This window comes from Coffea arabica, chromosome 6e, assembly GCF_036785885.1.
Source record: "Coffea arabica cultivar ET-39 chromosome 6e, Coffea Arabica ET-39 HiFi, whole genome shotgun sequence".
NCBI classification, from domain to species: Eukaryota; Viridiplantae; Streptophyta; class Magnoliopsida; order Gentianales; family Rubiaceae; genus Coffea; species Coffea arabica.
This window is the reverse complement of record NC_092321.1, coordinates 33766539-33779687: the sequence shown is the minus strand read 5'-3', so window position 1 is coordinate 33779687 and position 13149 is coordinate 33766539. Positions and strand designations below refer to the sequence as shown.

Genomic DNA, 13149 nt, shown 5'->3' with positions numbered 1-13149 from the left:
TCTTTGGATTTGGATGTTGGTGTCTTCTGATGAAAGGTATCTTGATGTCTTAGCTACCGTATGCCTTTGGAATCAATGCATTTGGACCTGTATAGACTGAGTTGGACTAATTACAGCATAGTGTGATTTGTAAACCTGCAATTACGGTTCTGGTTTGGTATTCTGCATTTTTGACCTAGTTGTGCTAGGATTTGGACTGAGTGGCCTTCTACATTGTTGTAGCCCTGTCTTTTAGCTTCGAGATGGTGGGTCTTACACCCTCATCCGATAAGCGTAGAGCATTTTGTGCCATTACCGCAAAAGGAGGACAAAAACTGTTTTTTTGTTGAGGTCAAGTTAGTGCATTGCTGAAATTTCTGGTTTGCTATTATACTTATATATGCATATGAAACCCTATTGGGGTTGTTATTGGCATGGCTTTATGACTCGTTATCGAGTCTTATTGTATTTGTTTACGTGTTCTAGGGCGTGACGTTAGTGCACGACGTACTTTGGACGACGGTGCATGAAACCTCACTTACGTGAGTGGTGAGTATACTACTCACTTAAATGTTACAATGTGGCTTTGTTATATGTGAATTTGATGCCTTGAAGGCTTATTTGGCTATTGGAAGTGATTGAGGTGAGGGTGTACTTGACCGCCCTCACCCCCTTGTGATTCCATTCATGACTGTTTACCATTTCACTGAAATACTGCACTTGCTATATGAGATATTGAATTCCATTCATCGAAAACTGATTTGGTGTCGTTTGGACAAATATCCAGCGGCCTTACTGTATTACTGAGCTCAACCCCGTAGGTAGTCAATTGAATCGAGCCGGCGAGGGCTTGGTCGTGAAAATTGACATGCCACGGGGACTGTACTGGGGAATCTTGTAGTAATGAGACTCTTGGTTCCGGTATACTCGAGTATTACCAAAAGCTACTGATTGGAGTGCGGGCCCGGTTGGGGTATGTTTGGTGGAAGGAATGGGAGTGAAGTGGGTTCTACGGTTGGTACTCATAAACGTTGACGGAGAGTCAATGAGATTGGATCAAGAATATAAGCGTGGAAATGGGCTCTTGAGAGCCGTCCGTATCCTTTTACTGATTTGTTTTATTCCTGAATTGTGTACTTGAAATGAAAGGTTATGCTTAAGTGATCTTTGTTGCTTATGTGGTAGTAACTCACTGGGCTTAAGCTCATTCCGTTCCATTTGTTTTCCTTACAGGAAATGACCACTTTTGGAAAAGGTTGTGTTAGTTGGTTGTCAAGTTGAGCCCATGTAAATGTCTTTTGAATAGCTCTTTGAATGAAACCCTAATGTGTATTGGGTTCAATTTCTTTTGATTGGCAAACCGAACATGTATATCCATGATGAATCGTTTTGATATGCCGCTTTGGCTTTTGGCTTGTAAATGTTACATTTCAATGTATATGTGTTTAGTTGACATTTGGTTGGATTTCGGATTAACTCGTATTTCAATCGGCAAAAGAAAATTTGGCTACTCTCGGCCTAGTATCCGGATTCTGACGTGGCCGGTACTGTTCATCATCGGCTTTGATTTTCATTTTTTTTTGTTTGTGATTTTGACTTGTTTGCGCGCGTTGGTATGTTCCGGAACGTATTAGATCGACGTCAACTGATCCGTTAGTCCTGGCGAGAGTTGGGCAGGCAGTCCGCTAACCCCTTTGGTTCGCCTTGGGGGAAAGTGGGGCTGTTACACATTGTCTGTAGTTGGGGTGATCTATGAAGGATCAATCATTAGAAAATTCCATTGTGTCAAGAAGGTGCCCATTGTGACGCCCCGAAAAGTATAAGTGTGAGAACCCGTACTTTTCCCATTTTCTAGGGTTTTATTTATTTAATGGCTTGTTTTCTGCGTTTTCTTAGTAGGGAAATTTTCTAGATATTTTTAATGAGCAGATATAGTTTTTGGATGATTTTTCTAGTATCAAATAGGTTTTGAGAAATTAAGAGTGTATACCGGATGTGGGACCCACTAGGGCGAAAAGTTCGAAAAAATTTGACCAATTAGGTTAAGTTCCGGATACTGGGTGAAATTTATCGGGTGTTAAGAGATAAGTAGAGGAGGTGAAGTGATTGATGTGAGAGGGAAAAAGAAGGATAGGAATGCATTAATGAAGTGACAAGTGTCACCTTAAGAGCGGTGGTCACTTATTTGACTTATTTGACTTTTTGACATTTCTTACTAATTGATTAAATATCTCAAAATTACCACAAAAATCACTCTTTTCTTCACCATTGTGCCCAGCCCTCTCTAGCTAAGAAGAAAGAAAAACTCTCCAAGATTCTTGCTTCCATCTTGCTTGAGTGTAATCATCCAACCATTTGATCTTGTTTCTACTCCATAAAATCTTTCCATTTGGTGCTAGTAAGTGATTTTGTGGAAGTGTTCAAGGAAGCTAAGGTGTTCTACAACTCCTTTTCTCTTGTTTACTAGGTAAGTGGTGATTGAACTTCCTCCTACACCTAATGATGCTTAATTTGTGCTTAGTGGAAGCTAAAGTGCTGAAATTTGTGGTTTATTTCTTGGTTTGAGATGAATTGGTTAAGTTTTTATTTTATTGAGGAATTTTCTGGTTTAATGTGATCATGATGTTGTGGTTATTTATGATGGTTGGTAATGAGGGGTTATGACTCTAGTGGATGTAAATGATTGGTAATTGCAACCAATTTTGGGTTTGGAAGGAATTTGGGGAAGTTAGGGTTTCATAACCCCCTTTTCTGTCCGGTTTTGTATCATATGGTTAGAGGACGAATTGGCCTTTGCTTAAAACATGAAAGTTGTAGGTATTAATGTTTTTGAGGTTCCTGTAAAATTTCAGGGAAATTGGAGTAGTGTAGAATGAGATATGTCGATTTTACTGTTGCTGTTCTGGGTTGATCAGAATGTGCGAACTGCGCCTGTAATCGTCTGTTTTGACAGGAATTTCTTTGGATTTGGTGGTTGAGGTCTTCTGATGAAATGTATCTTGATGTCCTAGCTATCATATGCCTTTGGAATTTCTGCATTCGGACCTGTATAGACTGAGTTGGACTAATTACAGCATAGTGTAATTTGTAAACCTGCAATTACGGTTCTGGTTTGGTATTCTGCATATTTGACCTAGTTGTGCTAGGATTTGGACTGAGTGGCCTTCTACATTGTTGTAGCCCTGTCTCTTAGCTTCGAAACGGTGGGTCTTGTATCTTCATCCGACCATCGTAGTGCTTTTGGTACCATTACCGTAAAATGACGTCAAAACTGTTTTTTTTGGTTTTGAGCTAAACTTTCATTTCCGGACTTTTCCCTAGCTTGACTTGTACTAGTACTACTTGGAGCTTGCTGAATGGCTATTGGATGAACTTGTTGTTGTGTGTGTACCTTTGGGACTGGCTGAGGATATAATGAAGCCATGATGGCTGGAAAAGTAAGCAAATTCAGGGGAAGTGCTGTCCGAACTTTGAAAGGACTTGATTGCATTGAGTTTGTGATCTAAGACTTGGGTTTGAGCAAGGCAATGTATATGATGGATGATTTCTGAGCCATTGAGGTGAGTGACCTCAAACTATTTCTAAAATTATTTATGAACCGTTTCTTGCATTATTTACTTTTGAACTGTTTCCAAATTTAATTTTGGAACTGTTTTCTTACATATCATGCGTGCTTGCATATCAGTGTCTTGTTATTATTGATTTTGCTTTCAATGATTGTTAAAACGAGTTTTCTAGGCGAGTGTGTACTTTATCGCACTCGACCTAAATAAATATGAAATTTTCAATGATTAATGATTAAATGCTACTTGCGCATGAATGTAAGCCTTTTGGGCTGAACTGGCCATTGCCCCTTGTTACCGGTCGTCTCGAGCCAGAAGCGGACTCGGTCGGGCGACTAGGAACTTGGGTGAACGTTTCGGTATACTCGAGTATTACCTTGTAGGTTGGTGGAGCCTGGCCAAAAGCCAGGGACGGGGTGATTGAATGCACGAATGAAACCAAAAATGCAATGAAATGACAGGAGAACGAACGTATCCTTTTCATGAATGTTTCTTGAATTATTGATACTCCATATTTAATGTTTTGTAAACGTTGTAATTGTTTCTAGACTTATCATTTGATTTACGACATCATTGAAATGAACTATTGTTAAACAGATTTGATTACTGATTTTATTGGTTACTCGCTGAGCTTCTAGCTCACCCCAAAATGTTTTATTCCCCTCCACAGGGCTCAAGGCGAAGGAAGGGCTTGTAGTGTTTATTCATGGATTATCTCATGTATGGATTGAACTTGGATTTCCTTTTGTGTAATCATTCATATTGGGATTGTATTGAACGTTTAGAATTGATTGGATGTGTAATAGTCTAGTTTTGGACTTCCTCCTGTAGAATAGTTGGTATCAAGGATCAGAGGGGCGCAGTGGAAGCGTGGATGCTTCGCTTTTGATATGTAAAGTTTGGGAACCTTTGCTGTATATTTGATATATATATCTTGAAATTCCATTGAGGATTGTAGTGAACGACTGAGTCCCGGCGAGAGTTGGGCAGGCGGCCCGACGAACCCTCTGGTTCGCCTTAGGGGGAGGTGGGGCCGTGACACCCATCTTGAGCTATATGTTTGAGATCTATAACATAATTGTTTCGAAGAAATCCAAATCCATACGTCCCATTTCTATACTGCCAAATTCTTCCCTCAACCTGCCGAGGATTTATAGTGGTGCCTGGAATAACCAAATCATAGCTTGAGGTCATGTGAAGCATGCGTGACACAGCACCATGATCTCAACGCTGCAAATGATCATGGCAGTCATCAGCTTCCGCAGGTGGCCTCAGATGTACACGACTATGATACTCATATTCTTCTTCAACAAAAAAGGAGGGCTCATTCAATGTCGTCCTTGACGTCCAAAATACTGGGTTATAACCATTAAATGGTCTAGATGAGTCTTCAATCCTTTGGCATGCTATACCCCTAATGTCATCATAGCTTGTCAAATCCTTGGCAAAATGCTCTGGCTCCAATTTTTTCCTTCTCCCTCCTCTGCTGCCTCCTTGACGAACCATTACCACCTAGACTTGTCCGTTCTGTACTCCATCCAATAGAGATCAAGTCTTGGTACATGAATGAAATAATTTTTTATTTTTTATGTTTTTTAATAGCAGGCTTTTTAGTTTTGGAAGTGAAGTTATGATTTCTTTAAATTGCAAGAGAAAAGTTATATTGCCTTTTTTAAAGTTAGGTAAGTTACATTTGAACTCCCAATGTGCAACTAATGAAGTCAATAAAAGGTTCATGGCTGACCGTAATGCTGATTCTAGAGACTTGCTTATGAACAACTTTTAGTTGCTGAAGTGGAGCATAATTCAAATATAATACAAAAGCCGCATGGGAAATTTGTATATATTGCACATCTTTTGCATTGGGAATTGTAATTTCATCAAGTTTTGTGGTTAGTTAAGGAGTACGGACTTGGTAATATAGAGATAGCTAGATTTATATTATGGTATAGTCATGAAAATTGGAATTTGGTATCTGCAGTGTGAAATGTAAAATTAAGAATGGATGTAAAACAGTCAAACACAACTGTCAAATTATTTACAAAAGTTAACAATTAAAAGTGTCATAATATCTTATTCTAGTTACACTATAAAAAGTGTCATGACAAGTGTAAAAATATCACGCTTAATGGGTTTCATTTTAGTTTAACTCATGTCAGTGGTTAACACCTCTTTCTTGACATTTGCAAGTGTCATAATTGATAAAAATAACGATGCTTCTAATTGCCAATAGAGTAACTAATTGGGACGTTTGAAAGTGTCCTTATTACATATCTTAATGTTAGAATGGATCACACTTTCATTAGATCACTAGAGTAGAAACGTCATCAAATGGACGTGTAACGATACTTTGAGCTATCATAACAGCATATGTTTCTAGTAGTGATTGGCATCAAAGAAAAAAGGTGCCCAAAATTTTTCCACTTCCATACCTTCTTGCCTCCTTTCAGCTTCTTTGTGGGTCTGGTAGATGTTCATTATCTGGCTATAAAGCCAAATACTTGCCCAAGAATATCAAAATCTTTCATTTTTAAACTTGGACCTAGATTATTTCACACAATAGGGTACCTGCAGCATGTGTTTCATTCTCAATGATTTTTGTTACATTCACACATGTTATCATATCCAGTTGCTTGTTTAATGAAGGTTTCTAGTGGGTAGCAGTGCATCATAAAGTAATGTAATTGATTGGAAATTTATCCAAGTTCTATCTTGGGTTATCTTATCTGGAGTGTTTACCAATTTTCACCATGTGATTAATCTGGAATACACTTTTGAAGTTTACAATCAGTTGTTTTTGCTTTTGATTCTGTTGATATTACTTTTAATTGCCTTATATAGCTAACTATGTTACAAGCAGGTGTTTTTAGTTTTTTTTTTTAGGAAATCATGATTTTCAAGATTATGGTATAAGCTGGAGACAACATTTTCCTTGCCAAAGGTATACATCAAGCTTGATTTTCATTGTCCAAATTCTAGAGTTTATCTTGAATAAGTAGTTCTTTCCTACCATTTTTTTTATATTTGGTGATGGACTACCTGAATGAATATGTAAGTTTTGACGATTATGTAGTGTTCTTGGAATATGTAGTCGTAACGTTATTAAGTATAAGTATAGATTAGTATCAAAATTAAAAGAAGGAAACATATGTTTTATATGCAAACATTTTCATATAAGAACTACAGTTACCATTTTATTCATTTTCTTCGAGCTTATAATGCACAGTATCATTTCATAGGGACTTCATTGGTTTGTTATTGTCTTGCAGCTTATTATGCTGATGCTATTGGTCCTTGCTATGGAATTTCCAATTATTGTGATGTTTTTTGGGTAAGTATATACTCCTTTCTATCTATGTTAGACTTGTTTCAAATGGTTGGGTCTTTTTAACAAAGTTTCTGTAAAAGTGACAATTTTCACTTTGTTCTAGAAGACATTTGCATATAAACAAGCTACAGGTGGTCTCTAAGCTAACTAGTAGAAAAGAAATTTCATAATATGGTATTTCATGACATCTTATGCAAATTTTTCTGGATAACTACTTACTTTTATACTATTTAAGCTACTAGCATGTGATATTTGTTATTAGAACTTTTGAAAATTGAAAGTAGGTTGGTTAGTGAATGTACTGGTTCGCCTCATAGTCAAAAGTTTCAATTTATAGTGGAGCATCTTTTCCATTTTTTACACAGTTTCACTAAAATATTAGATGCATCAAATCTTTTATTATTAAAATCATTAAATTATTACCAATGGGCGCTAAGAATCTCTATATATGTCGAATTTTATTTGTCATGAAATTTGGTCTAGCGATAAACAATATGCATTTTCAATACCTGAAAAGTTGAAGCTGCTATGCATAATCTATAGAATGAACCATACAAATGGAGCCTATGAAGCCATAGAAGGAACACTGTTTGGTTCTTAATATGGGAGCATAAGCATATTAATTGTTTCTTGAGTTCTTAATAACGTAGTAAAAGTAAAAGAAGTGTTTTTTGAGCTCTAATGTTCTAAGTGCTTATCTCTTACTTTGCTCTTATTTAGTCATTGTCTAGATTATACATAAAAGGAATGATTTAGCTTATTTTCTTGCAAATTCTTTAGTTATCTTTATTGTTTCAAGTTTTTCTTATGACCTACTAATAATTGCAGTACTTCACTGCAGATATGTTGCTCATTTTAGCTTTTTGGAAGATCAGCAGCAGGAGTTGCTAATTGACTCAAGGGCGATAAAGAAAATCTTATACTTAGGAAATGTCATGCAACAGATATTTTTTGGGACTTGGATTTGTTTTGTAAAGCTACCTCGACTTATATGTGAAATTTAGGCCAAATACCACTTATCAAACTATTTGTAGGGTGTTGTTGAACTTCATTATGATATTTGAATGCTTGATATGATATTTTGGCATTTCGTAATACAATGGATGTGTTCATTTGCTAATTGTCAAGTATTGTCATTTTTTTTCATTTATAGATATAATTATAGTAGGAAAATATTACAAATTTCATGGTAATAAAGTGTTATCACTGAATCAAAATTTTCCATTAATAACAACCTGTTGTCATAGAATTAAAAAGTGTTTAGTGACAACACAAGTTGTCAGTAATTAGTCTATATCAATGACAATTACGGATCACTTTTAGTGACGATATTTCTTTGTATATCATTGACAAGATACTATATCATCACTAAAATTACAACAATTACTGACGACACCAGTTGTCACAAAACAGTCCCATTCACTGACGACTTTTTTTGCCGTCACTATGTACTTTTACCGACGGGCCTTCAGTGACGACTCTGTGACAACTAGAAAGTTGTCAATAAAAGTTATCAGTGACGACTTTCTATTTTTTTGTGACAAAAATGGCTTGTCATTGAAGACCAATTTTCTTGTAGTGGTATTTCTGGCTTACTATGGAGCATGATTGTGTAGTTTTTGTCAGAAAATGCATTAAATGTCAATTGTATGGGGATGTTATGCGCACTCCCCCCACAGAATTACACAGTATGACTGCTCCCTGGCCATGTTCAATGTGGGGTATAGATGTAACCATTGACCCTTCTGCTTCAAATGGGCATCGATTTATTCTGGTGGCAATTGAATACTTTACAAAGTGGGTCAAAGTTGATTCTTACAAGCATGTGACTAAGAAGGTGGTGACCAATTTTTTGAGAAAATACATCATTTGTTGTTTTGGTGTACCAGAGACATTAATCACCGACAATACCAAGAATCTCAACAATGACATGGTGGATGGATTGTGCGAATAGTTCAAGATCAAACATCGAAATTTCACTATTTATAGACCGCAGATAAATGGAGCTATGGAGGCCGCGAATAAGAGCTTGAAGAGGATAATCCGTAAAATGACCGAAAGACACCTTGATTGGCACGAGAAGCTCCCCTATGCATTAATGGCATATAGAACTGCTATTCGGACTTCTACTGGGGCAATGCCTTACAATTTCGTGTACCAAATGGAAGCGATTTTGCCAGCCGAGGTCGAAATTCCTTCTTTGCGCATCCTAATGGAGGCCAAACTGGATGAGGCTGATTGGATTAAACAACGTCATGAGCAGTTGTCTTTAATCGACGAGAAGAGGTTAAATGCCATTTGTCATGGTCAGTGCTATCAAAAGAGAATGGCCAGTGCTTACAACAAGAAGGTCAAAGTGCGGCTGTTCAAAGAAGGAGACAAAGTATTGAAACGGATTTTGCCAGTACAAGAGGAGACTAAAGGCAAGTTTGCACCAAATTGGTAAGGCCCTTTTATTGTCAAGAAAGTGTTGCCTAGTGGAGCACTTATTTTCACAAAAATGGATGGACAAGATTTCCCTCAACCGATCAATTCGGATATGTGTAAGAAATTCTTTATATGATAAATGAAAGTTTCATTTCATGGTTAATGTAAAGAATGGAATGAAAGTCAGGCCTTCTTTCCTTTCCAAATTAAACGTTCTATTTCTAGTTATCCTTTTGAACCTTCAGAGTAAATTATTTCATTTGGCAACCCCTGAGAATCGCAAACCCCATACTGAGACAAATTTGAGTTGAAAAGGAAAAGAAAAAAAAAGAAGAGAAAAGAAAAGCTCCAAAAGGTAAAAGAAAATTAAAGAAAAGAACCCCGGTTGAGAATAAATTGGGGTAATTTTAATTTAATCCCAACTAGGGTCAATATGAAGATGCGATTTCAGGTGATTTAAACACTTATAAAATCTGCTTTCAAGCCTTAACTTTTCTTAGCACCTCACCAGACCCCATTACGAAAAACCGAAAGTCCTGACTTCTGTTTTTTGTATTATCTCTTTTAAGAAATTTTCTAATCAAATGGCAAATGATGTCAATATACCATCACCAATTTTGTAAGGAAAGGATTGTCGTACTAATGCCATCATTTCTTAAAACACATTTCTGAATTAATAAGGGTTGTAGACGAGATTTGTTTATCAGGTGAAAACCCGAAAGGGCACCTTTGAAAAAAAAAAGAGAGAAAAAAGAAGAAAAAGAAAGAAAAGAAAAGGGAAAAGAGAAAGAAAGAAAAAGAAAAAGAAAAAGAGAAAAGGGAAAAGAAGAGAAAAGAAAAATGAAAAAGAAAAATATAGAAAAATATAGAAAAATAAAAAAATAAAATAAAAATAAAAGGGTGGGGGCAACCTTAGTGAAAACCCGAAAGGGCGCTAAAGTAGGGTTTATGTTGAAAGTGAGTTTGGATTGGAATGGCTGGTGACTCGGTTCATTTGAATTTCTCTTCACGGTTGTGGTTCTTTTGCTAGCATTGAACTTCGGAGGGATGATATCCAAATGGGTCAAACGTGGTATCTTGTTCGAGAATCAAAATATTTTAATTTATCAAACACAAACTTTTGAATTTGAATGTACAGGTTCTTTTCTTTGAAGTAAATTCTCTTTCAATAAAGGTAAATGGTTGTTTTTGTATTACTAGGATTTTCATCATTTTTGTGTAAGTAGGATATGTTTTTTTGTGTTTCATAGTATCATTTGTCTCTTTAGACTTATCAAACTGCAATCCCTATGATTTGTTGAAAGTATATATAGATACCAAATGACACGTTTGTTTAAGTATTGGAAATTACGAAAACTTGATACCGTTCGCAGGGCAAAATAAAGTTCTCGCTACGTCAGGGAAGAACGTCTAAATACTCATGTTTACACATTTCTTGAAGAAGGGGTTGATCGGATGGTGGTGGCATTATCTATCATTATTATTATTTCTCTTTTGCAGATCCAATGGTCCAACAACATCACACTGGGGCAATTTTTTTTTTAGAAGAAATCATCTGTCTCTATTCTCAAAATTCTACAAAAAGCATTCTGCAAAAAACTTTTCAATTTATACGGCAGGCTCGGGTTTCATCCCACTGACCAAGGATACGGCAGGTTTGGGTTTTCATCCCACTGACCAAGTTATACGACAGGCTCGGGTTTCATCCCACTGACCAAGAATACAACAGGCTCGGGTTTTCATCATTCCACTGACCAAGGTTACGGCAGGCTCGGGTTTCATCCCACTGACCAAGGATACGGCAGACTCGGGTTTTCATCCCACTGACTAAGATTACGGCAGGCTCGGGTTTTCATCCCACTGACCTTTTTATGCTTGCATATTCTAGTTCACGGCAGAATAACTACAGGTAAGTAATTTGGTATCTACGTCTTTGTCTCGAGTTTCTTTGAAACTCAGACAAAGAGGGACAAGTTGTAGACACCAAAATTTTATTTTTTTATTATTTCTGTTATTTCATTTAGTTGATTTTGTTTTGATTTTTGTTTATCTTTATCTTATTTTCATTTTTCTTAAGAAAATCATTTTTATTATTATTAATTAATTCATTGGAAGGAAAAAGAAAAATCATCAATAAAACACCAAAATTTTAGTTTTTTATTTCATTTTAGTTGATTTTGTTGATCTTATTTTATTTCCATTTTTGTTAAGAAAATCATTTTATTATTGTTAATTAATCTAGCAAAAAAAAAGTGGGAGTCATGCGTGCATGCTTCTTCAGCATACCAGCCAAACGAAGCTATAGTATAAAAATGCAGCTGCGAATTTCCAACTCTTCTTCACTCGTTTTTTTTTTTTTGGTTTTTCTGGCTCTATTGGATCACGCTAGTACAGGCCATTTGGCCTTAATCCAGAAACCCTAAACTCTTGTGTGGCAAGAATCATCTAAGGGCTCTCAGATTTTCAGAAAAAACAAAATTTTAGGAGGGCCATCAAACCCTCATCTCATATAAATAGCTTCCAAAAAGAGCAGCGGAAAAGGATAGAAGGATTAGAGTGATGGCTAGAAAGTAACAGAGGCTTAAAAAAAAAAGGGAAGGAAGTTAGCGGCTAGGGTTAGAGGAATAGAGCAACAGGGAGAGACCGAGAAGAGAAAGAGAGAGAGAGAGCCACAGGTTTTGGAGAGAAAAACAAGAAAACTAAGGAGGAAAACAGGGAGCTTCGGGAGTTGAGGGTTTTCGGCTAAAGCAAAGGAGAGGAGTTTAGGAGAGGAAGCTGCGGGGTTGAAGGAAAGAAGGAGAGTGGCGGAACCAGAAAGAAGTGAACTTTGACGGTTGGCTGAGCAAAGACCTCATCCTCCGATCATATCAAGCTTCGATCTACCTTTTCAAAAGGCTAAAGGTAATGTTTTTCCACTTTGGCTGTTCATAGATTGCTGGGTTTATGTCAAAAATATTGAAACTTTTCCCATCATACCTGTTTTGTTCCCCCCCTGTGAATCCTGTTTATGAATCTGGTTGGAGTGGAGAAATCCACGAGTATTGGTTTGGTTTTAGGGACAACAGTTTGGGTTTCTCTGTGGGGTTTCTCTATGTTTGAATAAGCAAACCCAGAAAATGACATAAAACTTCGAGCAGTGTTTCCTTCTTGCTGTTTGCTTGCGGCAGTGTTTGGTGGTTCTTGTTTTTCTTACCATCTTGTTCTTAGTATCTTGTTTATTGTCATGGTTTGGCTTTAGAATGTTTTCTCGAAGCTTTGAGTTAGAAGTCAGTAGATGTTCATATGACTTTGCACTACTGTCGAACTTTGGTTGGGGTTGGGTGAACCTGTTCCATTGCCTTGCTGCGTTTTATGATTTCCTTGTTGTTTTATCCTTTGTTTTGTTGATTTTTTGGGCATGATATTTTAGAAATATAAAGCATAAGTTGTTCACCAGTTGGGGATGAGGAAAGGAAACCTTGGATCCTGAGTTGTTTTCTTTTCATTTTTGCTGCCTTATGTATCTTATGATGGCTTAGTACGTACTTGAGGTTGTCGAAAATTCAAAGCTTCAGATAATTGCTAGAGTTGCATGGTTTTTCTTCTGATTTTTCTGTGTTAACACTTAAGGTTGTAGGTTGAAAAGTATGAAGAATGCTTGATGATCTTGTTGTCTAGGTTTAGATTGCGTTGGGCTCAGATACTGTGCATAAAAGTCTGCAGCAACAAGCTCGAAGCTTTCGGCTTATTGCAGCAATGTGTGCAGCTCATCTCGTTCTTTCTTTAAGTTGCTTTATCTTTCTGGAAATTTTTGGGTCGAATTTTAGCAGACGTTCAGGTTACATTTGTTGCATTTTGTGTCCGAAAGCTTGT

The 13149-nt window shown here is 36.8% G+C and overlaps 2 protein-coding genes and 1 long non-coding RNA gene across 3 annotated transcripts; all 3 read left to right on the top strand.

The window, feature by feature from the left end:
* Window positions 1-6466: 6466 nt before the first annotated feature.
* Window positions 6467-7808, top strand: LOC113695348 (uncharacterized). The gene is made up of 3 exons (XR_003449568.2): window positions 6467-6483; window positions 6812-6873; window positions 7712-7808. It is a non-coding gene; the product is annotated as an uncharacterized lncRNA (long non-coding RNA).
* A 659-nt stretch (window positions 7809-8467) lies between these two features.
* On the top strand, window positions 8468-8824 carry LOC140009866 (uncharacterized). The gene has a single exon (XM_072056199.1). The coding sequence runs from the start codon at window positions 8468-8470 to the stop codon at window positions 8822-8824; it is 357 nt and encodes a 118-aa protein (XP_071912300.1).
* A 54-nt stretch (window positions 8825-8878) lies between these two features.
* Window positions 8879-9316, top strand: LOC113696722 (uncharacterized). The gene has a single exon (XM_027216099.1). The coding sequence runs from the start codon at window positions 8879-8881 to the stop codon at window positions 9314-9316; it is 438 nt and encodes a 145-aa protein (XP_027071900.1).
* Window positions 9317-13149: the final 3833 nt, after the last annotated feature.

Coding starts and splice junctions, on each gene's coding strand:
- LOC140009866 (XM_072056199.1), top strand. CDS start 8,468: ATGGAGCATGATTGTGTAGTTTTTGTCAGAAAATGCATTAAATGTCAA.
- LOC113696722 (XM_027216099.1), top strand. CDS start 8,879: ATGGAGGCCGCGAATAAGAGCTTGAAGAGGATAATCCGTAAAATGACC.